At 42.4% G+C, this 12858-nt stretch overlaps 1 protein-coding gene across 1 annotated transcript in view; it reads left to right on the top strand.

The window, feature by feature from the left end:
- Nucleotides 1-571: 571 nt before the first annotated feature.
- LOC124775552 (translation initiation factor IF-2-like) overlaps nt 572-12858 on the top strand; it is a 57828-nt gene continuing 45541 nt past the window's right edge. The window contains exon 1 of the mRNA XM_047250382.1: nt 572-904. Coding sequence (XP_047106338.1) covers nt 572-904 — 333 coding nt within the window. The remainder of the gene's footprint in view (nt 905-12858) is intronic.

Below are 12858 nucleotides of genomic sequence, written 5' to 3'. Positions count from 1 at the left end.
TTGGGGAATTCCAGCAAGACAATCCCACATCCCACACGCCCAGAATTGCTACCGAGTGGCTCCAGGAACATTCTTCCGAGTTTACACTCTTCCGCTGGCCACCAGACTCCCCAGGCATGAACATTACTGAGCATATGTGGGATGCCTTGAAGTGTGCTGTTCAGAAGACATCTCCACTCCCCGTACTCCTACGGATTTATGGAGAGCCCTGCAGTACTCTTGGTGTCAGTTCCGTCCAGCACTACTTCGGACATTAGTCAAGTCCATGCCACGTCGTGTTTCGGCACTTCTGCGTGCTCGGGGCCCCTACCCATTAGGCAACTGCGCCAGTTTCTTTGGCTCTTCAGTGTACGTGGCAAAGGGCTTATAAATGTTAAAAACTTAATAGTATATACAGCCTATTAAAATACCTGTGTATCAGAGTCCGGTTGCTATAGTGATATATTTGTAGTAAGGTTTTTTGAGCCTCTCTTCCGAAAAATGCCTCTATAGCACCATAGACGGAAGCGGTGGCAACTCATTTAAATGGTCAGGCGCCTGACCCAGCACAGGTGGCGGGAGAGCAGGCAGCATGCTAGTCCTCGCTGCTCGGAGGTGCTACGGCCACGATTGGTCCCGTCCCAGCAGAGGCCGACACAACACGGCACAGCGCAGCACAACACGGGGCGGCGCTTTCCGCTCCAGCGCGCAGCAGCCGGGCCGTCAGCGCGACGAGAGGACGTTGACAGTGTGCAGCGACTCCGGCAAGCCTTCCGGAAGAATGGCTCCGCGAGGAGCAAATAAGACGCACGCTGAGGGCCGCAATCGTCAGGGGACGGCGAGCTCGAGGCGGCGCGACGGGCAGAGGCTGGAGCCTAGGGACTGGAGGTCTCGACACGGCAGTCGTGTCCAGGGCAGGACGTTTGTACCTGCCTGCAGTAGTAGTGAAACACGGTGCAGCGCCACGTCACTTATTTTGTGAACAGCAGAGCGTGTAACAGTCTCAAGGAAACCCTTCCACATCGGAATATCACATGTTTCTTTTACTGAGATTTCTGTTAGTGTTTCAAATTGGTGTTTTCCACGCTAGGCGGTGCATTAACTTTTCCCTGTGTTGATTTAAAATGTTGATTAGTTGATAGTAATAATAATTTCTTTTGGCTCAGTATCGGAATCAAAGTATTTCAGTGGGATGATAGCACTTGGACAGCGTCCGTGTCCGTAATCCACATCTACATCTACATACATACACGGCAAACCACCATCTTCTGCGTGGCGGAGGGTACCTTGTAGAACTACCAGTAATTTCGTTTCCCGGTCCACTCACAAATGGTACGAGGGAATATACAGGGTGTCCCATTTATCTTGACCACCCTAAATAACTGTTTGTTGAGATGAAAATTACAAAATGTTTCAAGCAAATGTTCTTTAGCCGTCAGGGGGATATCAATCAGCATGATTGCTTTCGTTGTTGCTTTGTTTTTTGCAAAGATATGAACAGCGGTATGACTTTTTAAATGGCGGTATGACGTTTTAATTTATTATTTCTTTACTGCTAACTCTATTCACAACAAAATGGTTCAAATAGCTCTGAGCACTATGGGACTTAACATCAGAGGTCATCAGTCCCCTAGAACTTAGAACTACTTAAACCTAACTGACCTAAGGACATCACCCACATCCATGCCCGAGGCAGGATTCGAACCTGCCACCGTAGCGATGTATTTTTTATTCGGTAATTCATTTCCTCTCCTAAATACCTATTCAAAAATGCATCACCGTGTACCATTCACTGAAGCACTGTCTATTTCACATCGCTTTGCAACGATACGCCTAGATATTTAGTAGACGTGACTATGTCATGCCGGCCGCTGTGCCCGTGCGGTTCTAGGCACTTCAGTCCGGAACCGCGCTGCTGCTACGGCCGCAGGTTCGAATCCTGCCTCGGGCATGGGTGAGTGTGATGTCGTTAGGTTAGTTAGGTTTAAGTAGTTCTAGGTCTAAGGGACTGATGACCTCAGATGTTAAGTCCCATAGTGCTTACAACCATTTCAAACATTTTTGACTATGTCATGCAGTACACGACTACTGCTTTATTCGAACAATACGCGATTGCTTCTCCTACTCATGTGAATTAAATTAAATGTTTCTACACTTATAGCTAGCTGCTCAATAACAAAAAATTTCGTCAGAGGAGGAGGATATAGTAAGTGCCATAGACTAGTTTTCCAGAAACTTCGCTCGAAGGAAGAGGAGTCAAAATAACCGAATACGTACCTCGGTTTATCCGTGGATACTCAACCTTTTGTAAGAAAACGACGGTCAAAGATTTCGATGTAATTTACGAGTCTATTAATGCGCTATTACTTAGGCCGAAATGATGGCACAGTCGCTATGTTCTTTGGCATCTCACCTTTACGCTCCGTGTCCCAAACCCGATTATTGGATTTTATATCATTTTACTTTTCATTTATCTAACTCTTGTCCATAAAACGTTACTACAATAATGTTTCTTAGCAGGGGAGGGTATAGCAACGGGCCATATTAAGTGTAAAATTACAACTAGGTTTCACAGTCACTTGCCATACATTTATTACATACTACATGTATTTATGGTATTTTCAGGGTTTTGACCTTTATAAATTGTCATATTCTTATATTTCATTTTAATACTAATTCTTATATTAATTCTTATATTTTATTCCTACGTTTATTCTTCGGGAAGATTTGGTGCATTCCCTTGGATGATACCGATCACAGCAACATCTGAAGCATAGAAATTTCAAACACCACGAGCATTGCGCGTAGATAGAGTTACCACAGTGGCATTTCTTCGAGTGGATTTCACTCGGGAATTAAACTTCGTTAATACTGCTGACGATTACACGCGTTGGGAATAATTACATGCCAATTCACGCGTAACGGATAACCTTACCGAAAAGTGGCGCTTGAAACTGATTGTGAGTCAAGATATACTGCAGGAATTTCACCAAAAACAATTTGAAATAATTTTCTCATTCATATATTGTTTTTTCTTAAATTCATTTAGCAAACACGCAGTTCGTAGACGAACAAGGACAACCTTATTGGAGTGTACGAAAATAATGGAAAACATTCTAGTAGTAATCTTCAGTGAACATGAGTAGATAAATGAAACATAAAAATTAAAGTAACAGTCAGGTTTCGAACACGGGGCGCATAAGTGCGATACCGCGACGTTGACCATTGTACCACCGCTTCGGCTGAACTACTTACTCGCTAAAAGGCCATTGTTTTCTCAGAAACTGTAGAAAATCTACGGATAAGCTCTATACACGGCAATCACAGAAGAAGTAAAGAAAAACATAGGTACAAAGAAAGTAACTGCGATGAAACGATGGTTAACAGAAGAAATACTTGAGTTGATCGATGAAAGAAGGAAGTATAAAAATGTTCAGGGAGCCTCAGGAATACAGAAATACACGTCGCTAAAGAATGAAGTAAATAGGAAGTGAATGGAAGCTAAGACGAAATGGTTGCGTGAAAAATGAGAAGAAATCGAAAAAGAAATGATTCTCGGAAGGATTAACTCATCATACAGGAAAGTCAAAATAACCTATGTAGAAATTTAAAGAAGGTTGGTAACATTAAGAATGCAACGGGAATTCCATTGATAAATCCAGAGGAGAGAACGGATAGGTGGAAAGAGTACATTTAAGACCTCTATGCAGGGGAAGATTTGTCTGATGTGATATAAGAAGAAACAGGAGTCGATTTAGAAGAGATGGGGGATTTAATATTAGTATCAGGACATAAGGGAGCTTTGAAAGAATTAAGTTTAAATAAGGCAGAAGGCGTAGATAACATTTCATCAGAATTTCTAATATCATTGGCGGAAGTGGCTACAAAACGACTATTCACGATGGTGTGCAGAATGCATGAGTCTGGCGACATACCATCTGACATTCGGAAAAATATCATTTACACAATTCCGAAGACTGCGAGAGCTCACTAGTGCGAGATTTACGGCAGAATCAGTTTAACAGCTTATTAATCCAAGTTGATGATAAGAATAATGTACAGCAGAATGGAAAAGAAAATTGAGGATGTGTTAAATGATGATCAGTTTGGCCTTAGGAAAGGTAAAGGCACCAGAGAGGCGATTCTGACGTTGCGGTTGATAATGGAAGCAAGACTAAATAAAAATAAAGACACGCTCGTAGGATTTGTCGACCTGTAAAAAGCGTTCGAAAATGTAAAATGGTGCAAGGTGTTCGATATTCTGAGAAAAACAGGAATAAGCTTTAGGGAAAGACGGATAATACACAATATGTACAAGAGCCAAGAATGAATAATAAGAGTGGGCGACCAAGAACGAAGTGCTCGGATTAAAAAGGGTGAAAGACTGGGATGTAGTCTTTTACCCCTACTGTTCAACCTGTATATAGAAGAAGCAACGATGGAAATAAAAGGAAGGTTCAGGAGTGGGTTTAAAGATCAAGGTGAAAGGATGAAAAGATATCAGTGATACAATTCGGTGATGACATCGCTGAGTAAAAGTGAAGAAGAATTCCAGGTTCTGATGAAGCGAAAGAACAGTCTAATGAATACAGAATATGGATTGAGAGTAAATCGAAGAAAGACGAAAGAAGTGAGAAGTAGCATGAATGAGAACAGCGAGAAACCTAACATCAGAGTTGATGGTAAGAAAGAACATGAAGTTACTGAATTCTACTACCTAGGGAGCAAAATAATCAACGACGGTAAGAGCAAGGAGGACATCAGTACCAGACTAGTATAGGCAAAAAGGGCATTCGTGGAAAAGAGATGTCTACGTAGGTCTTAATTTGAGTAAAAAATTTCTTAGAATATACGTTTGTATGGTAGTGAAACATTGACTGTGGGAAAACCGGAACAGAAGAGAATCTAAGCATTTTAGATGTGGTGCTACAGACGAATATAGAAAATTAAGCGGTGCGATAAGCTCAGGAATGAGGAGGTTCTACACAGAATCGGAGAGGAAAGGAATATGTGGAAAACACTGAAAAGAGGAACGGACAAGATCTACATCTACGTGATTACTCTGCTATTCACAATCAAGTGCCTGGCAGAGAGTTCAATGAACCACCTTCATGCTGTCTCTCTACCATTCCACTCTCGAACGGCACGCGGGAAAAACGAGCACTTACATTTTTCTGTGCGGGCCCTTATTTCTCTTATTTTAACGCGATGATCTTTTCTTCATATGTAGGCGGGTGCCAACAGAATGTTTTCGCAATCGGAGAAGAAAACTGGTGATTGAAATTTCATGAGAAGGTACCGTCGCAACGAAAAACGCCTTTGTTTTAATGATTGCCACTCCAATTCACGTATCATGTCTGTGACACTATCTCCCCTATTTCGCGATAATACAAAACGAGCTGCCCTTCTTTGTACTTTTTCGATGTCATCCGTCAGTCCCACCTGATGCGGATCCCACACCGCACAGCAGTACTCCAGAATAGGGCGGCAAGTGTAGTGTAAGCAGTCTCTTTGGTAGACCTGTTGCACCTTCTAAGTGTTCTGCCAATGAATCGCAGTCTTTGATTTGCTCTACCCACAATATTGTCTATGTGATCGTTCCAATTTAGGGTATTTGTAATTGTAATCCCTAAGTATTTAGTTGAATTTATAGCCTTCAGATTTGTGTGAGTTATTGCATAATCAAAATTTAGCTGATTTCTTTTAGTACTCATTATGTGAAGAACTTCGCACTTTTATTTATTCAGGGTCAATTTCAACTTTTCACACCATACAGGTATCTTATCTAAATCATTTTGCAAGTCGTTTTGATCATCTGATGACTTCACAAGACAGTAAATGAGAGCATCATCTGCAAACAATCTAAGGCTGCTACTCAGATTGTCTCTTATGTCGTTAATATAGATCAGGAACAATAGAGGGCCTATAACACTTCCTTGGGGAACGCCGGATATTATTTCTGTTTTACTCGATGACTTTCCGTCTATTACTTCGAACTGTGACGTTTCTGACAGGAAATCACGAATCCAGTCGAACAACTGAGGCGACACTCCGTAGGCACGCAGTTTGATTAGAAGACGCTTGTGAGGAACGGTGTCGAAAGCCTTCTGAAATCTAAAAATATGCAATCAATTTGACATCCCCTGTCGATAACAGTTATTACTTCATGAGTATAAAGAGCTAGTTGTGTTTCACAGCCGGCCGGTGTGGCCTGCTGTTCTAGGCGCTACAGTCTGGAACCGTGCGACCGCTACGGTCGCAGGATCGAATCCTGCGTGGGGCATGGATGTGTGTGATGTCCTTAGGTTAGTTAGGTTTAAGTAGTTCTAAGTTCTAGGAGACTGATGACCTTAGATGTTAAGTCCCATAGTGCTCAGGGCCATTTGAACCAATTTTTTTTTTTTTTTTTGTGTTTCACAAGAACGATATTTTCTGAATCCGTGATGACTATACGTCAATAAATCGTTTTCTTCGAGGTACTTCATAATGTTCGAATATATGTTCTAAAACCCTACTGCAAATCGACGTTAGTGATATAGGCCTGTAATTTAGCGGATTACTCCTACTTCCCTTTTTGGGTGTTGGTGTGACTTGAGCAATTTTCCAGTGTTTAGGTACATATCTTTCTGCGAGCGAGTGGTTGTATATAATTGCTAAATATGGAGCTATTTTATCAGCATACTCTGAGAGGAATCTGACTGGTATACAATCTGCCCGGAGGTCTTGCCTTTATTAAGTGATTTAAGCTGCTTCGTTACACCGAGATATCTACTTTTATGTTTCTCATCTTGGCAGTTATTCTTGATTGGAATTCAGAAATATTTTCTTCGTCTTCTTTGGTGAAGGAGTTACGGAAAACCGTGTTTAATAACTCTGCTTTAGTGGCACTGTCATCAGTGACTTCACCGTCGTTATCGCGCAGTGAAGGTATTGATTGCGTCTTGCCACTGGTGTGCTTTACGTATGACCAGAATCTCTTTGTGTTTTCTGCCAGATTTCGAGACAGAATTTCGTTGTGGAAATTATTAAAAGTATCTCGCATTGAAGTACGCGCTATATTTCGAACTTCTGTAAAACTTTGCCAATCTTGGGGATTTTGCGTTCTTTTAAATTTGGCATGCTTTTTTTCGTTGCTTCTGCAACAACCATCTGACCCGTTTTGTGTACCATGTGGGATCAGTACCATTACTTATTAATTTATGTGGTATATATCGCTCAACTGCTGTCGATACTATCTCTTTGAAAACATTCCTCAGATCAGATCGGAAGGAGTGAAGACTGTTTCTTAAAAAGGCGTTAAGAGCATTTTTATCATATTTTTTAAATAGTTATACTTTGTGTTTCTTTTTGATGGTTGTAGGTGTTACGGTATTCAGTCAAGCAGCAACTGCCTTGTGGTCGCTAATCCGTGTATTCGTCACAACACTCACTATTTGTCCAGGATTATTTGTTGCTAAAAGGGCAAGTATGCTTTCGCAACCATTTACGCTTCGAGTGGGCTCATGAACTAATTGTTCAAAATAATTTTCTGAGAAAACATTCAGTACAATTTCGGATGATGTTTTATGCCTGCCGCCGGCTTTAAACGTATAATTTTTCCAGCATATCGAGGGTACATTGAAGTCACCACCGACTATAATTGTATGAGCGGGGTACTTTAATGAAATGAGACTCAAGTTTTCTTTGAACTGTTTAGCTACTATGTCCTCTGAGGCGGGTGGGGGAGGGGGGGTCGGTAAAACGATACTATTGATAGTTTAGTCCGATTGTCAGGTATAACCTCTACCCATACTATTTCACATGAACTATCTACTTCAATTTCGCTTCAAGGCAAACTACCTCTGACAGCAATAAATACTCCACCACCAACTGTATTTAATCTATCCTTTCTGAACACTGTTAGATCGTTTGAAAAAATTTCGGCTGCATTTATTTACGGCTTTAGCCAGCTCTCTGTACCTACAACTATTTGAACTTCAGTGCTTTCTATTAGGGCTTGGAGCTCTGATTCTTTCCCAACACAGCTACGACAATTTACAACTACAATACCAATCGTTTCGACAACTACCTTACTGTGTTTTACCTGCCTACTTTTAGATGGACGCCCCTTCTGTGGGTCTCTGAGAGCCTCTAACCTAAACAACCACCCAGGTCCCTTCCACACAGCCCCCGCTACCCGTGTAGCCGCCTCCTGTGTGTAGTGGACTCCTGACCTATTAAGCGGATCCCTAAATCTCACCACCCGATGGCGCATGTCAAGGAACCTGCAGCCTACACGGTCACAGAACCGCCTGAGCCTCTGATTCAGACCCTCCACTCGGCTCTGCACCAAAGGACCACAGTCGGTTCTATCGACGATGCTAGCAGATGGTGAGCTCCTCCTTAATCTCGGAAGCAAGACTCACAGTCTTTACCATTTCCGCTAGCCCCCCAAAACCAGACAGAATCTGCTCCGACTCAAAACGACACACGTCATTGGTACCAACATGAGGCACCACCTGCACTTCGGTGCACCCTGTACTCTTCATGGCATCCGGAAGCACCCTTTCCACATCCGGAATGACTCCTCCAGGAATGCACACAGACTGCACACTGGCTTCCTTCCCCTCCTTGGCAGCCATGTTCCTAAGGGGCCTAACGTTGGAGCCCCCAACTACCAGCAAACCCACCCTCTGTGAATGCCCAGACCTTGTGGGCCGAGACGCTTCCTCTGGAACGGGGTGGACGATTGCATCCGGCTCAGAGACATCGTCTGCCACAGATAACGCCCGAAACCTGTTCGTCAAACGAACCGGGGAAACCCTACGATCGGCCCCACGGAAAGTTTTTCGCTGCCTGCCAGACTTTGGAAAGATCTCCCACTCGACCACGGGCGAGGGGTCAACCTCGGTGCAGGCAGTACCCGGGGAGGTCACAGCAGTGGACCGACCGGATGACACGTGGGACGTGCTCGATGTCCCTCGCATCCCCGCGTCCGATCCCCCACAGTAACGCCCCTTGGCAGCAGCCTCCAGCTGTGTGACGGAAGCCAACGCAGCCTAAAGCTGTGAGCGAAGGGTCGCCAGCTCAGCTCGCATCTGTACACAACAATCACAGTTCTTTTCCATTATTGCACTCCTCCTGTTTGAAGCTCGTAAAAATATGTAACATGCGAACGGTATACTCGCCTTAGTAGTAGCAGGAACTAACGATGCGCTCTCTCTGACGGTCTATCTGACTGGTAAGATATCTATCAAGACATCAGGGAATGTCTTCCATGATACTAGAGGGAGCTGTAGAGGGCAAAACTATAGAGGAAGACACAGATTCAAATACATCCAGCAAATAATTGAGGACGTAGGTTGCAAGTGCTACTGTGAGGTGAAGAGGTTGGCACAAAAGAGGAATTTGTGGCTGGCTGGCGGCATCAAACCAGTTAGAAGTCTGATGAGTTACGAAGGAAAAACGTTGAATCACGTGTTCACTTATTTTTACACCCCTCCTACAGAGTAAAGTTTTGGGGAAACGGATTATGGCACTGGCCGTGTTCTGCTTCTTAGTCACTCCGTATCCTCCTGCAGTCACCCGACGTCGACACCTTCCCAAACAAGACAGCACAATCTGCGAACAGCCGCAGATTCTGGCTCACCCGATACGCCGTGTGATTTACGTATACAGAGAATAAGAGCAGTCCTATCACACTTCTCTGTGGCGTTCCTGACGATACCTTCGTCTGTGAAGAGCACTCGCCGTCGTGGGCAACGTACTGGACTCCATTACTTAAGAGGTCTTGGAGCCACTACTGGGATCCACTCATGTATCTGGGACCCTGTTCTGTATGAAATGCTTTCCGGAAATCTAGAATATGGATTCTGCCTGTTGCTCTTCATCTAGATTCCCAGGGCATTATGTGAGGAAAGGGTAAGCTGGGTTTTTCCCGAGCGATGCTTTCTAAACCCTTACTGGTTAGTGTATAGAGTATCTTCCGTCTCAAGGAAATTTATTGTAGCTGAACTGAGAATAGTTCAGGCATTCTACAGAAAACAGACGTTAGGGATTTTGGTCTGCAAATTAGCGAGTCCGTTTTTTCATCCTGCTTGTGTACGGGAGTCACCTGCTCTTTCTTCCAGTCGCTTGAGACTTTGCGCTATGAGAGGGAATAGCGATAAATGCAAGCTAAATAAGTGACCAATGATGTAGAATACATATTGTAAAACCTAACTGGGATTCCATCCAAGTCTTTCAGCTACTTGTCTACGTCAGGGACGCATATTACTATGTCCTTAGTACGGCAGTATGTACGACGGTCGAGCGATGGTATGTTTGTGCGATCTTCCCGGGTGAATAATTTCTTAAAGGCGAAGTCTAAAACTTTGGCTGTCCTTTCGGTGTCTTCTATTACAACACTAGACTACCCCACAGGGGTGACAGCATCTTGGCAAGCAGAAATACGACGAAGTAAAATGTTCACAGCGTAAAGTCGCGGTGGTATGGCAGTAAGAAGTTGAAAATTAGAGAAAGCAGTCGTGGAACAGCTTTACCAGGAACAGATTTTTGAGTACTGACACAGCGTAAGGAGATGGAGTCCAACATGCTCAGCGGGAGTTATTATGGCAAATGTGCGAGTAGGAGTGGGCGATAACTTCATTTGCAGCAAGTACAGCAACACTCTCACAAGCTGTCTAACTCAGCGATTGCATTAAGTATCCAGAAGGGGATAATTAACGGAGAATAGCACAACGAGTTGTTGCGTCAATAAGTTACTGCGCAAGTAAAGAAGAGATGGATGGATAAGTATGTAACCCAGAACACATTTCGAATAGAAATAGAGCTGTATGGGATGAAAAGTGATTTATTAAAAATAATGAAAACTGATAGCTTCTGACGCAGACTATCTATTGATAGTAATGCTTTGTGGATGTAATAATTTATCACTTTGTTGTTCGTTTTACCGTACGTCAGGCGGGTGTATCAGTTTTGTGTTTGTACTTCTATCACGCAGGTAGTAAACGACGTTATCACTTACTAATGACGACGAAGCGGACTTTATGTAACAGAACGAATGATCAATTTGTAACTACTGATCACTTAAATGTATGAGAACTTAAAGTTCGCGTCTGTTTGTATGTTAGCATATGAAGCTCCTACATGAATTTCTATGGCTATCATTTCTATAAGTACCTTAACTGTAGGTACTTAAAATAAATTCGTGACTCTTGTCACGAATGAAACAATCAAGCTTCCATTATCATTATACCCTTGATGATAGGTCTGACATGACTATAACAATACAATACTTAGACCGTTATAGACGTACAGCAGCCTAAAAACACTGCCAGCGAAGCAATAGTGCACGTGGAGAACGAAAGGGTAATATCATTTTATCACAGACCATCCAGGAAATAAATAGAGGGAATGTCAAGTTGGTGTGAAGCAGTTCACGTGAAATAATTGAGACCATGTAGGCCACAAATTGGCCTAGTGAAAAAATAAATAAATAAATAAATAAATAAAATAAAAATAAGTAAATAAAAATTTTTAAATCCACAGGACAATGAAATATGAGAGAAAGGTTCTTTTGTCGTTTGTTGTCACCATGCCTGAGATGAAACAACTGCAACGGCGCAGGAAGAAATATTACTGACGTAAGAGATTGTACAATGTTGCGAGCGTGGATGCTAGTATATCCGTAAGATCGTACGTAACGGTGTTATTTTCCTCTCAGTCTTTTTATGTAGGCAAGCCAGCGGCATGTTTGCTAAATGGCGATTTATTTTCAGAGCAGGGGACATTGTGGAGATATAAAATGACGCATACGAAATTTATATCACAACAGCTGTTGTTGACTATCAAAAATTTGTGTGTCATAAGCTACGGGCGTTCAATGAAAGGAATTTGGCGTCAAATTAACAACTGTTTACCTAAAGGATGGGTAAAGCGAAGTGTCGCCTCTGAAACGTGACAAAACTGGAAAGCGGTGAATTAAATTTGATTATTTTCCACAGCATTACTGAAGCTAACGGATTTGTGATAGTATAAAGTGAAAAACAAACATCACATTTACGTGTTTATGTGGCGCCTTCTGCTCCTGCCTTCAGACAGCTGAAGGAGAAAGGTCACCTGCCTCCATTTTACACAAATAGAACAACTAGAGGGAATTACGTGTTTTTTCAACTGAAACTTAAACATCTCTGCTCGTATTTGACATAACGATAAAACAGTAGGTAAACGCTTAACCACAAACAACAAATACAAGGAGATGAATGACGGTCATGTTATTTAATTATACATTGTTGCCACATGTAAACACGTGCGTGATTGTCATCAAGGAAATGATTCTGTAGTGTTTAAGCAGCTCTTTACATCCACGTTCACTGTTAGCAACTTTGCGCTGTTGAAGAACATTTTGTGAAAGAACAGACTGCTGTAATTTCACGAAACTCTCAAATCTGCTCACTTATGTTGTCAGAAATTTTTCTATCCCGTTATTACAGTCAAAGAAATATCATTGAGAAAGTATTAATAAGCGAAATATGAGTCGAAATGAAAGTCTAAGGTCCGTCTGCAGACTCTTATCCTTCAGTGGACTAACTGCGTCCGATAACGCATATACATTAGAGGTACCGTTGCTAAAGTGCATTTACACAGTGGATCGGTTCGGTGGATTAAAAACGGATCCTGAAATCGCATTTTTATGATTGCAAAGTAAACTGTTGGCCATTAAAGCTTCAACATCATGCTTGGATATGCGAATGGTTAGCGTTTACAGCGCAACCTCATAACGTAGACAGGAGAAACGACATATATATTTTCGATATGTGAAAAATTATGCTGCTGGTCATTCATTCAAAAATGAGTTTGAATGTTTTGTTTGCAAAAAAACCGTGTCGTGCTTCATGG

Source organism: Schistocerca piceifrons, chromosome 2, assembly GCF_021461385.2.
Source record: "Schistocerca piceifrons isolate TAMUIC-IGC-003096 chromosome 2, iqSchPice1.1, whole genome shotgun sequence".
In the NCBI taxonomy this organism is placed as follows: Eukaryota; Metazoa; Arthropoda; class Insecta; order Orthoptera; family Acrididae; genus Schistocerca; species Schistocerca piceifrons.
Note: the sequence above shows the minus strand (reverse complement) of the source record. Positions and strands in the feature narration are given on the sequence as shown.